General features: G+C 40.8%; 1 protein-coding gene across 1 annotated transcript in view; it reads left to right on the forward strand.

Moving 5' to 3' along the window:
- The window catches only part of LOC133564069 (serine/threonine-protein kinase Nek5-like), a 55751-nt gene that overhangs the window by 25857 nt on the left and 12212 nt on the right, over positions 1-17682 (forward strand). The window contains exons 6-15 of the mRNA XM_061918148.1: positions 1640-1710; positions 1918-2004; positions 3796-3850; positions 7184-7297; positions 8227-8301; positions 8463-8517; positions 15218-15297; positions 17335-17384; positions 17464-17607; positions 17676-17682. The exon at positions 17676-17682 is cut by the window's right edge and continues 72 nt beyond it. Of these exons, the coding sequence (XP_061774132.1) occupies positions 1640-1710; positions 1918-2004; positions 3796-3850; positions 7184-7297; positions 8227-8301; positions 8463-8517; positions 15218-15297; positions 17335-17384; positions 17464-17607; positions 17676-17682 (738 nt within the window). The remainder of the gene's footprint in view (positions 1-1639; positions 1711-1917; positions 2005-3795; positions 3851-7183; positions 7298-8226; positions 8302-8462; positions 8518-15217; positions 15298-17334; positions 17385-17463; positions 17608-17675) is intronic.

Consider the following 17682-nt stretch of genomic DNA (forward strand, 5'->3'; position numbering starts at 1 on the left):
GTAGTGTAGTGTAGTGTGATGTAATGTAGTGTAATGTAGTGTAGTGTGATGTAATGTAGTGTGATGTAGTGTAGTGTAGTGTGAGGTAGTGTAGTGTAGTGTGATGTAGTGTAGTGTAATGTAGTGTAGTGTAGTGTAATGTAGTGTAGTGTAGTGTGATGTAGTGTAGTGTAATGTAGTGTAGTGTAGTGTAATGTAGTGTAGTGTAATGTAGTGTAGTGTAATGTAGTGTAGTGTGATGTAGTGTAATGTAGTGTGATGTAGTGTAGTGTAGTGTGATGTAGTGTAGTGTAATGTAGTGTAGTGTAGTGTAATGTAGTGTAGTGTAGTGTAGTGTGATGTAGTGTAGTGTAATGTAGTGTAGTGTAGTGTAGTGTGATGTAGTGTAGTGTAATGTAGTGTAGTGTAGTGTAATGTAGTGTAGTGTAATGTAGTGTAGTGTAATGTAGTGTAGTGTGATGTAGTGTAATGTAGTGTGATGTAGTGTAGTGTAGTGTGATGTAGTGTAGTGTAATGTAGTGTAGTGTAGTGTAATGTAGTGTAGTGTAGTGTAGTGTGATGTAGTGTAGTGTAATGTAGTGTAGTGTAGTGTAGTGTGATGTAGTGTAGTGTAATGTAGTGTAGTGTAGTGTAGTGTAATGTAGTGTGATGTAGTGTAGTGTAGTGTGATGTACTGTAGTGTAGTGTAGTGTAGTGTGATGTAGTGTAGTGTAATGTAGTGTAGTGTAGTGTGATGTAGTGTAGTGTGATGTAGTGTAGTGTAGTGGGATGTAATGTAGTGTAGTGTATTGTAGTGGGATGTAATGTAGTGTAATGTATTGTAGTGTAGTGTGATGTAATGTAGTGTAATGTAGTGTAGTGTAGTGTGATGTAATGTAGTGTAACGTAGTGTAGTGTGATGTAATGTAGTGTGATGTAGTGTAGTGTAGTGTGATGTAGTGTAGTGTAGTGTGATGTAGTGTAGTGTAATGTAGTGTAGTGTAATGTAGTGTAGTGTAGTGTAGTGTGATGTAGTGTAATGTAGTGTGATGTAGTGTAGTGTAATGTAGTGTAGTGTAGTGTAATGTAGTGTAGTGTAGTGTAATGTAGTGTAATATAGTGTAGTGTAGTGTGATGTAGTGTAGTGTAATGTAGTGTAGTGTAATGTAGTGTAGTGTAGTGTGATGTAGTGTAGTGTAGTGGGATGTAATGTAGTGTAGTGTATTGTAGTGGGATGTAATGTAGTGTAATGTATTGTAGTGTAGTGTGATGTAATGTAGTGTAATGTAGTGTAGTGTAGTGTAGTGTAGTGTAGTGTAGTGTGATGTAGTGTAGTGTAATGTAGTGTAGTGTAGTGTAATGTAGTGTAGTGTAATGTAGTGTAGTGTAATATAGTGTAGTGTAGTGTAATTTAGTGTAGTGTAGTGTGGTGTAGTGTAGTGTAATGTAGTGTAGTGTAGTGTAATATAGTGTAGTGTTATAGAGTGCAGTGTAATATATAGTGTAGTGTAATGTAGTGTAGTGTAGTGTAATGTAGTGTAGTGTAGTGTAATGTAGTGTAGTGTAGTGTGATGTAGTGTAGTGTAGTGTAGTGTAATGTAGTGTAGTGTAGTGTGATGATGTCATGTGCATTCACCATGTCTACTTGTTTCTCTTCTAGAACATCTTCCTCACAGAGCGAGGGAGGAAAGTCAAGCTTGGAGACTTTGGCATTGCCAGAATGTTAAATAAGTAATTAACACACACACACACATGCACGCACGCACACACACACACACACACACACACACACACACACACACACACACACGCACGCAGACACAGTTTATGATTTTCTGGTGCATATGTGTGTGTGTGTGTGTGTGTGTGTGTGTGTGTGTGTGTGTGTGTGTGTGTGTGTGTGTGTGTGTGTGTGTGTGTGTGTGTGTGTGTGTCTAGTACCATGGAGCTTGCCAGGACTTGTGTTGGGACTCCTCACTACCTGTCCCCAGAGATCTGTGAGAGTCGGCCTTACAACAACAAAACGTAGGTAGTAATAACAATATTATTAATGATATAACTAACCCACTGTCATGGTAATAACAATATTATTAATGATATAACTAACCCACTGTCACGGTAATAACAATATTATTAATGATATAACTAACCCACTGTCACGGTAATAACAATATTATTAATGATATAACTAACCCACTGTCATGGTAATAACAATATTATTAATGATATAACTAACCCACTGTCATGGTAATAACAATATTATTAATGATATAACTAACCCACTGTCATGGTAATAACAATATTATTAATGATATAACTAACCCACTGTCATGGTAATAACAATATTATTAATGATATAACTAACCCACTGTCATGGTAATAACAATATTATTAATGATATAACTAACCCACTGTCATGGTAATAACAATATTATTAATGATATAACTAACCCACTGTCATGGTAATAACAATATTCCATCCATCCATTCATTTCTTCCTGCTTGTCCTGTTCGGACATGATAATGCCAGTAGATTCATGTATCATCATAATAATAATGATGATGATATTGCCAGTAGATTCATGTATCATAATAATGATGATGATTAGTAGATTCATGCATCATAATAATGATGATGATGATATTGCCAGTAGATTCATGTATCATAATAATGATGATGATTAGTAGATTCATGTATCATAATAATGATGATGATGATAATGACAGTAGATTCATGTATCATAATAATGATGATGATGACAGTAGGTTCATGTATCATAATAATGATGATGATGATAATGACAGTAGGTTCATGTATCATAATAATGGTGATGATGATAATGACAGATTCATGTATCATAATAATGCCATCCATCCATTTTCTACCGCATGATGATTATATTGCCAGTAGATTCATGTATCATAATGATGATGATTATATTGCCAGTAGATTCATGTATCATAATAATGATGATTATATTGCCAGTAGATTCATTTATCATATTAATGATGATAATGATATTGCCAGTAGATTCATGTATCATAATAATGATGCTGATAATGATGATATTGCCAGTAGATTCATGTATCATAATAATGAAAATGATGATATTGCCAGTAAATTCTTGTATCATAATAACTATGATGATGACAGTAGGTTCATGTATCATAATAATGATGATGATGATATTGCCAGTAGATTCATGTATCATAATAATGATGATGATGATATTGCCAGTAGATTCATGTATCATAATAATGATGATGATGATATTGCCAGTAGATTCATGTATCATAATAATGATGATGATGATATTGCCAGTAGATTCATGTATCATAATAATGATGATGATGATATTGCCAGTAGATTCATGTATCATAATAATGATGATAATGATATTGCCAGTAGATTCATGTATCATAATAATGATGATGATGATATTGCCAGTAGATTCATGTATCATAATAATGATGATGATGATATTGCCAGTAGATTCATGTATCATAATAAGTATGATGATGACAGTAGGTTCATGCATCATAATAATGATGATGATGATAATGACAGTAGATTCATGTATCATAATAATGATGATGATTATTTTGCCAGTAGATTCATGTATCATAATAATGATGACGATAATGATGATTATTGCCAGTAGATTCATGTATCATAATAATGATGATGATGATGTTGCCAGTAGAATCATGTATCATAATAATGATGATGATATTGCCAGTAGAGTCATGTATCATAATAATGATGATGATGATGATGATATTGCCAGTAGATTCATGTATCACAATGTCCTGCAGGGACATATGGTCTCTGGGCTGTGTCCTCTATCAACTGTGCACACTCAGACTGCCTGTAAGTTACACACACACACACATACACACACTTACACACACCTACGTATATACACACACACAGATACACGAACGTATACACACAGACATGTACACACACTCTTATGTATACACACACACACACATATGTACGCACACATACGTACCCACACACAAGTAACAAACACATGTAGACACATGTACACACACACCTACACACACGTGCACACACACATACGTTCACACACACAAGTAACAAACACATACACACACACACATGTACACACATCATCATCGGCGGTCTTGAAGCGAGTATGACGATCCTCCTGGTCGGGGTGTATCCCTTTAAGGAGGATGCGTGTGCGTGACTTAGTTTAAGCAGGGGACACTGGTGCACAGGCGGTCACCACACCGTCCTTGACAGATCTGGGTCAGGGTCCAGTGGCATGGAGTCCAAGATCACTGGGGACCCTTTTCTGCTGCAGCCTTCATCCGCCATCCGGGCCGTTGTGAGGCTCCATAGGTTTAGCAGTCATCCTCCACCTGTTCCACCGTTGTGACGCTCCATAGGGTTAGCAGTCATCCTCCACCTGTTCCACCGTTGTGAGGCTCCATAGGGTTAGCAGTCATCCTCCACCTGTTCCACCGTTGTGACGCTCCATAGGGTTGGCAGTCATCCTCCACCTGTTCCACCGTTGTGACGCTCCATAGGGTTAGCAGTCATCCTCCACCTGTTCCACCGTTGTGACGCTCCATAGGGTTAGCAGTCATCCTCCATCTGTTCCACCGTTGTGACGCTACATCGGGTTAGCAGTCATCCTCCACCTGTTCCACCGTTGTGACGCTCCATAGGGTTAGCAGTCATCCTCCACCTGTTCCACCGTTGTGACGCTCCATAGGGTTAGCAGTCATCCTCCACCTGTTCCACCGTTGTGACGCTCCATAGGGTTAGCAGTCATCCTCCACCTGTTCCACCGTTGTGACGCTCCATAGGGTTAGCAGTCATCCTCCACCTGTTCCACCGTTGTGACGCTCCATAGGGTTAGCAGTCATCCTCCACCTGTTCCACCGTTGTGACGCTCCATAGGGTTAGCAGTCATCCTCCACCTGTTCCACCGTTGTGACGCTCCATAGGGTTAGCAGTCATCCTCCACCTGTTCCACCGTTGTGAGGCTCCATAGGTTTAGCAGTCATCCTCCACCTGTTCCACCGTTGTGACGCTCCATAGGGTTAGCAGTCATCCTCCACCTGTTCCACCGTTGTGACGCTCCATAGGGTTAGCAGTCATCCTCCACCTGTTCCACCGTTGTGACGCTCCATAGGGTTAGCAGTCATCCTCCACCTGTTCCACCGTTGTGACGCTCCATAGGGTTAGCAGTCATCCTCCACCTGTTCCACCGTTGTGACGCTCCATAGGGTTAGCAGTCATCCTCCACCTGTTCCACCGTTGTGACGCTCCATAGGGTTAGCAGTCATCCTCCACCTGTTCCACCGTTGTGAGGCTCCATAGGGTTAGCAGTCATCCTCCACCTTCTCCACCGTTGTGACGCTCCATAGGGTTAGCAGTCATCCTCCACCTGTTCCACCGTTGTGAGGCTCCATAGGGTTAGCAGTCATCCTCCACCTGTTCCACCGTTGTGACGCTCCATAGGGTTAGCAGTCATCCTCCACCTGTTCCACCGTTGTGACGCTCCATAGGGTTAGCAGTCATCCTCCACCTGTTCCACCGTTGTGAGGCTCCATAGGGTTAGCAGTCATCCTCCACCTGTTCCACCGTTGTGACGCTCCATAGGGTTAGCAGTCATCCTCCACCTGTTCCACCGTTGTGACGCTCCATAGGGTTAGCAGTCATCCTCCACCTTCTCCACCGTTGTGACGCTCCATAGGGTTAGCAGTCATCCTCCACCTGTTCCACCGTTGTGACGCTCCATAGGGTTAGCAGTCATCCTCCACCTGTTCCACCGTTGTGACGCTCCATAGGGTTAGCAGTCATCCTCCACCTGTTCCACCGTTGTGACGCTCCATAGGGTTAGCAGTCATCCTCCACCTTCTCCACCGTTGTGACGCTACATAGGGTTAGCAGTCATCCTCCACCTGTTCCACCGTTGTGACGCTCCATAGGGTTAGCAGTCATCCTCCACCTGTTCCACCGTTGTGACGCTCCATAGGGTTAGCAGTCATCCTCCACCTGTTCCACCGTTGTGACGCTCCATAGGGTTAGCAGTCATCCTCCACCTGTTCCACCGTTGTGACGCTCCATAGGGTTAGCAGTCATCCTCCACCTGTTCCACCGTTGTGACGCTCCATAGGGTTAGCAGTCATCCTCCACCTTCTCCACCGTTGTGACGCTACATAGGGTTAGCAGTCATCCTCCACCTGTTCCACCGTTGTGACGCTCCATAGGGTTAGCAGTCATCCTCCACCTGTTCCACCGTTGTGACGCTCCATAGGGTTAGCAGTCATCCTCCACCTGTTCCACCGTTGTGACGCTCCATAGGGTTAGCAGTCATCCTCCACCTGTTCCACCGTTGTGACGCTCCATAGGGTTAGCAGTCATCCTCCACCTGTTCCACCGTTGTGACGCTCCATAGGGTTAGCAGTCATCCTCCACCTGTTCCACCCTTGTGACGCTACATAGGGTTAGCAGTCATCCTCCACCTTCTCCACCGTTGTGACGCTCCATAGGGTTAGCAGTCATCCTCCACCTGTTCCACCGTTGTGAGGCTCCATAGGGTTAGCAGTCATCCTCCACCTGTTCCACCGTTGTGACGCTCCATAGGGTTAGCAGTCATCCTCCACCTGTTCCACCGTTGTGACGCTCCATAGGGTTAGCAGTCATCCTCCACCTGTTCCACCGTTGTGAGGCTCCATAGGGTTAGCAGTCATCCTCCACCTGTTCCACCGTTGTGACGCTCCATAGGGTTAGCAGTCATCCTCCACCTGTCCCACCGTTGTGACGCTCCATAGGGTTAGCAGTCATCCTCCACCTGTCCCACCGTTGTGACGCTCCATAGGGTTAGCAGTCATCCTCCACCTGTCCCACCGTTGTGACGCTCCATAGGGTTAGCAGTCATCCTCCACCTGTTCCACCGTTGTGACGCTCCATAGGGTTAGCAGTCATCCTCCACCTGTCCCACCGTTGAGGTCTTATGTTGTTCTTTCCCCATACCTGGGCCCACATGGATGTGGGGGTGCCTTCTTCCACCATCGCAGTCGTTGTGGTGGTTCTTACATCTACCGTACAAACCCCATGAGTACTCACTCACGTATACACACATGTACGTAGAGTCAGTATTAAAGAAGTACGTGTGTGTGTGTGTGTGTGTGTGTGTGTGTGTGTGTGTGTGTGGTATAGTTTGAGGGCAGGAGTCTACACCAGCTGGTCAGTCACATCTGCAGAGGTCACTATAAACCTTTGACCTCTCCTTTTTCATCTGACCTTTGTCTGTTGGTCACTCACCTCTTTAAGGTATGTACTACCTCATCTACTTCTTATACTGTGTACTTGTGTACCTCAATATGTATGTACTACCTCATCTACTTCTTATACTGTGTACTTGTGTACCTCAATATGTATGTACTACCTCATCTACCTCTTGTACTGTGTACTTGTGTACCTCAATATGTATGTACTACATCTACTTACAGTATATGTACTACATCTACTTATACTGTGTACTTGTGTACCTCAATATGTGTGTACCTTATGTACACATATGTACGTTATGTACGCCAAAACGTATGTTGATCATTTCACTGTTTAATGCCTGTTGAGTCATTAGAAAAATATAATACATGATTAATCAAACCTGTAATTGAATGTTATATGTGCGTGGTGTGTTCAAGTGAACCCAATGTTGTATGTGCGTGGTGTGTTCAAGTGAACCCAATGTTGTATGTGCGTGGTGTGTTCAAGTGAACCCAATGTTATATGTGCGTGGTGTGTTCAGGTGAACTTAATGTTATATGTGCGTGGTGTGTTCAGGTGAACTTAATGTTATATGTGTTTGGTGTATTCAGGTGAACACAATGTTGTATGTGTGTTCAGGTGAACACAATGTTGTATGTGCGTGGTGTGTTCAATTAAACCTAATGTTGTATGTGCGTGGTGTGTTCAATTAAACCTAATGTTGTATGTGCGTGGTGTGTTCAGGTGAACCTAATGTTATATGTGCGTGGTGTGTTCAGGTGAACCTAATGTTATATGTGTGTGGTGTGTTCAGGTGAACCTAATGTTATATGTGCATGGTGTGTTCAGGTGAACCTAATATTATATGTGCGTGGTGTGTTCAGGTGAACCTAATGTTATATGTGCATGGTGTGTTCAGGTGGACCTAATGTTATATGTGCGTGGTGTGTTCAAGTGAACCTAATGTTATATGTGTGTGGTGCGTTCAGGTGAACCCTCGCCATCGTCCGTCGGTCACTTCGGTCCTGCAGCGTCCTTTCCTGCAAAAATACCTGCACACTCAGGTGACTTAGACACTCACCTGTACTGTGTCATATGATACTTATTAAATGTGTGTGTGTGTGTGTGTGTGTGTGTGTGTGTGTGTGTGTGTGTGTGTGTGTGTGTGTGTGTGTGTGTGTGTGTGTGTGTGTGTGTGTGTGTGTGTGCGCGTGTGTGTGTGCAGGACATGGGTCACAATAACAAAGTAGCAACAAGTCCAGCCTGCAGACCTACACCAGGTAACACACTAGAAGATCATACACATGTTACACACATGTAACACAGGTGTGACACACATGTAACACAAATGTGACACACATGTTACACACGTAACACAGATGTGATGCACATGTAACTCAAATGCATACTTGCCTACCCTCCCGGATTTTCCGGGAGACTCCCGAAATTCAGCGCCTCTCCCGAAAACCTCCCGGGACAAATTTTCTCCCGAAATTCAGGCGAAGCTGGAGGCCACGCCTCCTCCAGCTCAAGGCGGACCTGAGTGATGTGCACAAAGAGCGTGTCTGCCCAATGACGTTATAACTGTAGAATGATCGAGGGCGAGTTCTTGGTTTCTTATGTTGGTTTATTGTTAGGCAGTTTCATTAACGTCCTCCCAGTGCGGTAAAACAACACACAACAACAGCTGTCCGAATTCATCTACCTAAAGCAGTCCGTCTGCCAAACAGGACAATACTGCCATCTAGTGTACATGCATATGGTTATAAAAACAAGGATGGAATATTCAACCCTCAACTCAACAATGAGTAGATGAGTGTTATGTGTGTGTAAATGTGTAAATAAATCAACACTGAAATTCAAGTATTTCTTTATATATATATATATATATATATATATATATATATATATATATATATATAAATATATATATATATTTATATATATATATATATATATGAAATACTTGTCTTGGTGAATCTATGAATCTAGCGGTAAATACACTACTCACCTCTTGACCACGCCCTGCCCCACCCACGACCACGCCCCCCACCTCTCGAAATCGGAGGTCTCAAGGTTGGTAAGTATGCTCAAATGTGACACACATAACACAAATGTGACACACGTTACACACACGTAACACACATATTACACACATGTAACACAAATATGACACACGTATAACACATGTGACACACATGTAACACAAATGTGACACACATGTAATACAAATGATGCACACGTGTAACAAAAATAGGACACATATGTAACACATATGTAACACAAATGTGACGTATATGTAACACAAATGTGACAAACATGTAACAAAAATGTGACACAGGTGTTACACACATGTAACACAAATGTGACAGACATGTAACGCAAATGTGACACACATGTAACACGCGTGACACATGTGACACACGTAACATAAATGTGACGTGTTACACAAATGTGACACATGTTACACACATATAACACAAATGTGATACACATTGCACAAATGTGACACATGTTACACATATTTAACACAAATGTGATTCATGTTGCACAAATGTGACACACATGTGAAAAATGTTACACACATGTACCACACATGTACCACACGTAACACACATGTGACACACATGTGACCAGAGGTGGGTAGAGTAGCCAGAAATTGTACTCAAGTAAGAGTACAGTTACTTTAGAAATGTATTACTCAAGTAAAAGTAAGGAGTAGTGACCCAAATATTTACTTGAGTAAAAGTAAAACGTATGTTGTGAAAAAACTACTCAAGTACTGAATAACTGATGAGTAACCTGTTTGTTTAATGATGGCGGCAACAAATAATGCACAAAAACATAAAAATAGCAACGAGCAAATTCAGAGCCAGGAATATCTTTTAAGCAACTAAAAAAATAATATATATTAAATAATAGTACATTAAAATAAAAATAAGGCATATTGAGCCACAATAACTTAATAGCACCATAGGCTCAGTAGGCATTGATTGATTGATTGATTGATACTTTTATTAGTAGATTGCACAGTACAGTACATATTATTAGTAGATTGTACAGTACAGTACATATTATTAGTAGATTGTACAGTACATATTATTAGTAGATTGCACAGTACAGTACATATTATTAGTAGATTGTACAGTACAGTACATATTATTAGTAGATTGCACAGTACAGTACATATTATTAGTAGATTGTACAGTACAGTAAATATTATTAGTAGATTGTACAGTACAGTACATATTATTAGTAGATTGCACAGTACAGTACATATTATTAGTAGATTGTACAGTACAGTAAATATTATTAGTAGATTGCACAGTACAGTACATATTATTAGTAGATTGTACAGTACAGTACATATTATTAGTAGATTGCACAGTACATATTATTAGTAGATTGTACAGTACAGTACATATTATTAGTAGATTGCACAGTACAGTACATATTATTAGTAGATTGCACAGTACAGTACATATTATTAGTAGATTGCACAGTACAATACATATTATTAGTAGATTGTACAGTACAGTACATATTATTAGTAGATTGTACAGTACAGTACATATTATTAGTAGATTGCACAGTACAGTACATATTATTAGTAGATTGCACAGTACAGTACATATTCCGTACAATTGACCACTAAATGGTAACACCCCAATAAGTTTTTTAACGTTAATCAATTACTAAATAAATGACCAAGTCGAGGTGATCTACCTCATATATACATATACATACACACACATATCATATATATATATATATATATATATATATATATATATATATACATTAATATTTACAGTATATAATTTACATGTATTTATTTTGCCGTTTTTGTTGACATGTTAAAGGTGTTTTAATGAATATACATGCATGTTTAACACACAGAGTCCTATCTTTCATGAAGACAAGAATATAAGTTGGTGTATTACCTGATTCTGATGACTTGCATTGATTGGAATCAGAATAATTTTTATTTGTCCGTTCCAACATGTACAAGACACATCAGAACTGAAATTACATTTTCGGCACAGTCCCGCTAAGAGCAGACACACGTTGCAGGGGGTGGGGGGGACAAGATGAGACCGCCGACAGATCAGCCGGTTACAGCGCTCCTTAAAAAGATAAGAAAAGGGTGACATTAGGAAAGGGGGGGAATAAAAAAATATCAGTCCAAGGCTAGACCCTCAGCAGAGGTCTAGTCTGAGTCCAAGGAAAAAACCTCACATAGCATGGCACACATTAAACATACATATATCACACCAACTTGCAACAGAGGGAGCGGTGGGTTTGCGCAGGCCCGCTGTTCGCTCTGTAGCGCCGCTCAGCCATTTCACAACCCCAGAGGAGATAAGCGTTGGTGAGGGTGTTGATTTAAGGGTCGGGGTCATGTGTGTGCGTATATGCCCGATTAACTCGGGAGAGGTGAAGTGTTTTTGTATGGCTGAGGCCGATACATTTCGGCTACAGATGTTGTTGACAAAAAGGAAGGTCAAAAGCATCTATCTTTGAGAAGTCTTCGGGAGATTTTCTTCAGAACAGCCTGCTCCATGCCAAGGCCATTCAGGGAGTCCAAATCGTTGATAAAAAGTTGTTTTCCTTCGAGAAGACAAAATATTGACTTGTCTTCTCTGCTTGTCCATGCTGGACCTCTTTCAGTTCCAATTATTATTCTTTCTCTGCAAACTTTTCCAAGATGAGATCCATTTTGCGATTCAACTCAGAAATCGCACAAGTCTGTGTTCCCACAGCCCGACCCAATCCGTCCATTGCGTTGAACAGCCGTTGGGCCCCTTGAGTGGCTGCCATTGTCTTCCCAATTTGTCGATACACCAGAGCAATGCCCAGGCCATTCAGCAAGTGCCCCGTGATCACAGCTCCAAATAGGTAGGTGTCTTCCACGTCCTCCATGGAAAGAGCTGAGAGGAACATGATCCTCCATGAGTTCCAGGAGTCCCGCACGTAACCCGCAGTGATGGTCCATCAGGGCAGCCAGGCTCCCCCGAACCTCTTTTTCCGGTCCAAAAGACTGTGTCAATAGCGTCAAGAGTCCAGCTGATCATATTCATATTGAAATTTGGATTCGAGGACAGCGCAAAGAAAGAGGCTTTTAAAAAGTTCCGACAAGGACAGTATATAGACAGTTCAGACAGTATAGTGCTGATAACGTCCATGTTTTCAAATGGAGGAGAAAAAAAAGTTCCTCCTTTCTGTCTAATACCACATGAAAGCCGTTGGTTTTGGGCATCTTATTAGTCCAGCTTCTATATTCGTTTTTTGACACTTTACAAGAAATACATTGGCGGCAAACTCTGTAGCTTGCTAGCTTGTTTGCGCTGGCTTTCAGAGACTCTTATTTTGTTAGCACAGGCGTGATGGAGCGGCACTTTTATTGTGAAGGCAGGAACTGTGCGATCAGTCTTTAGGCATTTGACGGAAAGTACGATTGAAATAAAAGTGTATTTTTTTCCTTTACACTTTTGATTGATTGATTGAAACTTTTATTAGTAGATTGCACAGTACAGTACATATTCCGTACAATTGACCACTAAATGGTAACACCCCAATAAGTTTTTTAACTTTTTTAAATGGGATTCGACGTGTGACTGTCATGTGACCGCCTGGCTCTGTTTGATTGGTCCAAGGTCACCAGTGACTGCATGTGATTGGTGAAACTCAGGCATGCGTAGATCCTACTTTGAAAAACCAAAACAAACAGTAATAGATTGTTTAAAAAAAAAGTAGCGAGTAACGAGCTGAATGTAGATAAATGGAGCGGAGTAAGAGTAGCGATTCTTCTCTATAAATATACTCAAATAAAAGTAAATGTATGTTGCATAAAAACTACTCTTAGAAGTACAATTTATCCCAAAAGTTACTCAAGTAGATGTAACGGAGTAAATGTAGCGCGTTACTAACCACCTCTGCATGTGACACACATGTAACAGACATGTGACAAACATGTAACACAAATTTGACATGTTACAAACATGTGACATACATATTACACACATGTGACACACTTGTAACACAAATGTGACACATGTAACACAAATGTGAAACACGTAACACACACGTGACATACATGTTACACACATGTAACACAAACGTGACACACCTGTAACACATGCAACACGTGTGACACATGTGACACACATGTAACACAAATATGACACATGTAACACAAATGTGACACACATGTAACACACATGTTACACACATGTAACACAAATGTGACACACATGTGACACTCATAACACAAATGTGACACAAACACACAGTTGCAACACACTTATTAGTGCAGACGCAAATGTACACAGGTGTGACATGTTAGTGTAGAAGACACGTGACACAAATGTACACAGGTGTGACATGTTAGTGTAGAAGACACGTGACACAAATGTACACAGGTGTGACATGTTAGTGTAGAAGACACGTGACACAAATGTACACAGGTGTGACATGTTAGTGTAGAAGACACGTGACACAAATGTACACAGGTGTGACATGTTAGTGTAGAAGACACGTGACACAAATGTACACAGGTGTGACATTTTAGTGTAGAAGACACGTGACACAAATGTACACAGGTGTGACATGTTAGTGTAGAAGACACGTGACACAAATGTACACAGGTGTGACATGTTAGTGTAGAAGACACGTGACACAAATGTACACAGGTGTGACATGTTAGTGTAGAAGACACGTGACACAAATGTACACAGGTGTGACATGTTAGTGTAGAAGACACGTGACACAAATGTACACAGGTGTGACATGTTAGTGTAGAAGACACGTGACACAAATGTACACAGGTGTGACATGTTAGTGTAGAAGACACGTGACACAAATGTACACAGGTGTGACATGTTAGTGTAGAAGACACGTGACACAAATGTACACAGGTGTGACATGTTAGTGTAGAAGACACGTGACACAAATGTACACAGGTGTGACATGTTAGTGTAGAAGACACGTGACACAAATGTACACAGGTGTGACATTTTAGTGTAGAAGACACGTGACACAAATGTACACAGGTGTGACATGTTAGTGTAGAAGACACGTGACACAAATGTACACAGGTGTGACATTTTAGTGTAGAAGACACGTGACACAAATGTACACAGGTGTGACATTTTAGTGTAGAAGACACGTGACTCAAATGTACACAGGTGTGACATGTTAGTGTAGAAGACACGTGACACAAATGTACACAGGTGTGACATGTTAGTGTAGAAGACACGTGACACAAATGTACACAGGTGTGACATGTTAGTGTAGAAGACACGTGACACAAATGTACACAGGTGTGACATGTTAGTGTAGAAGACACGTGACACAAATGTACACAGGTGTGACATGTTAGTGTAGAAGACACGTGACACAAATGTACACAGGTGTGACATGTTAGTGTAGAAGACACGTGACACAAATGTACACAGGTGTGACATGTTAGTGTAGAAGACACGTGACACAAATGTACACAGGTGTGACATGTTAGTGTAGAAGACACGTGACACAAATGTACACAGGTGTGACATGTTAGTGTAGAAGACACGTGACACAAATGTACACAGGTGTGACATGTTAGTGTAGAAGACACGTGACACAAATGTACACAGGTGTGACATGTTAGTGTAGAAGACACGTGACACAAATATACACAGGTGTGACATGTTAGTGTAGAAGACACGTGACACAAATGTACACAGGTGTGACATTTTAGTGTAGAAGACACGTGACACAAATGTACACAGGTGTGACATTTTAGTGTAGAAGACACGTGACACAAATGTACACAGGTGTGACATGTTAGTGTAGAAGACACGTGACACAAATGTACACAGGTGTGACATGTTAGTGTAGAAGACACGTGACACAAATGTACACAGGTGTGACATGTTAGTGTAGAAGACACGTGACACAAATGTACACAGGTGTGACATGTTGCTTTATGTTGTGTAGACAAGAAGAAATGCAAAGCTGCTCTGAAGAAACTTCCTGTTAAACCAGAATGGAGGGGCTGTGCTGCTGCTAATTACACAGTAATAACTCACAGTAATAACACACACAGTAATATGTTGAGGGTTCCATAAAGGACATATATGTTTGTGTTGAGGGTTCCAAAGAGGACATGTATGGTTTTGTTAAGGGTTCCAAAGAGTACATAAAGGTTTGTGTTGAGGGTTCCAAAGAGGACATAAAGGTTTGGCTTGAGAGTTCCAAAGAGGACATATAACTTTTTGTTAAGCGTTCTAAAGAGGACATATATGTTTTTGTTAAGGGTTCCAAAAAGTACATAAAGGTTTGGCTTGAGAGTTCCAAAGAGGACATATATGTTTTTGTTAAGGGTTCCAAAAAGTACATAAAGGTGTGGCTTGAGGGTTCCAAAGAGGACATATATGTTTTTGTTAAGGGTTCCAAAAAGTACATAAATTTGTGGCTTGAGGGTTCTAAAGAGGACATATATGTTTTTGTTAAGCGTTCTAAAGAGGACATATATGTTTTTGTTAAGGGTTCCAAAAAGTACATAAAGGTTTGGCTTGAGAGTTCCAAAGAGGACATATAACTTTTTGTTAAGCGTTCTAAAGAGGGCATATATGTTTTTGTTAAGGGTTCCAAAAAGTACGTAAAGGTGTGGCTTGAGGGTTCCAAAGAGGACATATATGTTTTTGTTAAGGGTTCCAAAAAGTACATAAATTTGTGGCTTGAGGGTTCTAAAGAGGACATATATGTGTTTGTTAAGGGTTCCAAAAAGTACATAAAGGTTTGGCTTGAGGGTTCCAAAGAGGACATATATGTTTTTGTTAAGCGTTCTAAAGAGGACATATATGTTTTTGTTAAGGGTTCCAAAAAGTACATAAAGGTTTGGCTTGAGGGTTCCAAAGAGGACATATATGTTTTTGTTAAGGGTTCCAAAAAGTACATAAAGGTGTGGCTTGAGGGTTCCAAAGAGGACATATGTTTTTGTTAAGGGTTTCAAAAAGTACATAAAGGTGTGGCTTGAGGGTTCCAAAGAGGACATATATGTTTTTGTTAAGGGTTCCAAAAAGTACATAAAGGTGTGGCTTGAGGGTTCTAAAGAGGACATATATGTGTTTGTTAAGGGTTCCAAAAAGTACATAAAGGTTTGGCTTGAGGGTTCCAAAGAGGACATATATGTTTTTGTTAAGGGTTCCAAAAAGTACATAAAGGTGTGGCTTGAGGGTTCCAAAGAGGACATATGTGTTTTTGTTAAGGGTTCCAAAAAGTACATAAAGGTTTGGCTTGAGGGTTCCAAAGAGGACATATATGTTTTTGTTAAGGGTTCCAAAAAGTACATAAAGGTGTGGCTTGAGGGTTCCAAAGAGGACATATATGTTTTTGTTAAGGGTTCCAAAAAGTACATGAAGGTGTGGCTTGAGGGTTCCAAAGAGGACATATATGTTTTTGTTAAGGGTTCCAAAAAGTACATAAAGGTGTGGCTTGAGGGTTCTAAAGAGGACATATATGTGTTTGTTAAGGGTTCCAAAAAGTACATAAAGGTTTGGCTTGAGGGTTCCAAAGAGGACATATATGTTTTTGTTAAGGGTTCCAAAAAGTACATAAAGGTGTGGCTTGACGGTTCCAAAGAGGACATGTGTGTTTTTGTTAAGGGTTCCAAAAAGTACATAAAGGTTTGGCTTGAGGGTTCCAAAGAGGACATATATGTTTTTGTTAAGGGTTCCAAAAAGTACATAAAGGTGTGGCTTGAGGGTTCCAAAGAGGACATATATGTTTTTGTTAAGGGTTCCAAAAAGTACATGAAGGTGTGGCTTGAGGGTTCCAAAGAGGACATATATGTTTTTGTTAAGGGTTCCAAAAAGTACATAAAGGTGTGGCTTGAGGGTTCCAAAGAGGACATATATGTTTTTGTTAAGCGTTCTAAAGAGGACATATATGTTTTTGTTAAGGGTTCCAAAAAGTACATAAAGTTGTGGCTTGAGGGTTCCAAAGAGGACATATATGTTTTTGTTCCGGGTTCCAAAGAGCACATCTGTTTGTAGTGAGGATCCCAAAGAGGACATAAATGTGTTGACTCTTCTTCTGCCATGTGCTTGTAGCTTCTTCCCCTGCGAGCAGCTGGAGATGCAGCATGTCATCAGAACCACAAGTAGGTTGTAGATCAAATAGGATACATCATGAAGTTGTGTTTGTCTCACTTGGAGCTGAGTCTACTTGTATGGGTGCAGGTTTGGACAGTACCAGCAGTTCTATGTCCAACTGGATGCTCTGCAGCAGGGAGACTCATGTTCTCCACAACCTCATCCACTTCCTCTTCCTGCACCTCCTCCAGGTGAAGACCACCAAGATCCACATGGAGAACCCTACAAGCTGTGAGTGAACTGCATCTGTCAAAGTGTCCCCTTGGACATGTTGGATTTGAGCATGTGGTGTCCTTCAGGGTGGCA

This window comes from Nerophis ophidion, linkage group LG13, assembly GCF_033978795.1.
Source record: "Nerophis ophidion isolate RoL-2023_Sa linkage group LG13, RoL_Noph_v1.0, whole genome shotgun sequence".
Classification (NCBI taxonomy): Eukaryota; Metazoa; Chordata; class Actinopteri; order Syngnathiformes; family Syngnathidae; genus Nerophis; species Nerophis ophidion.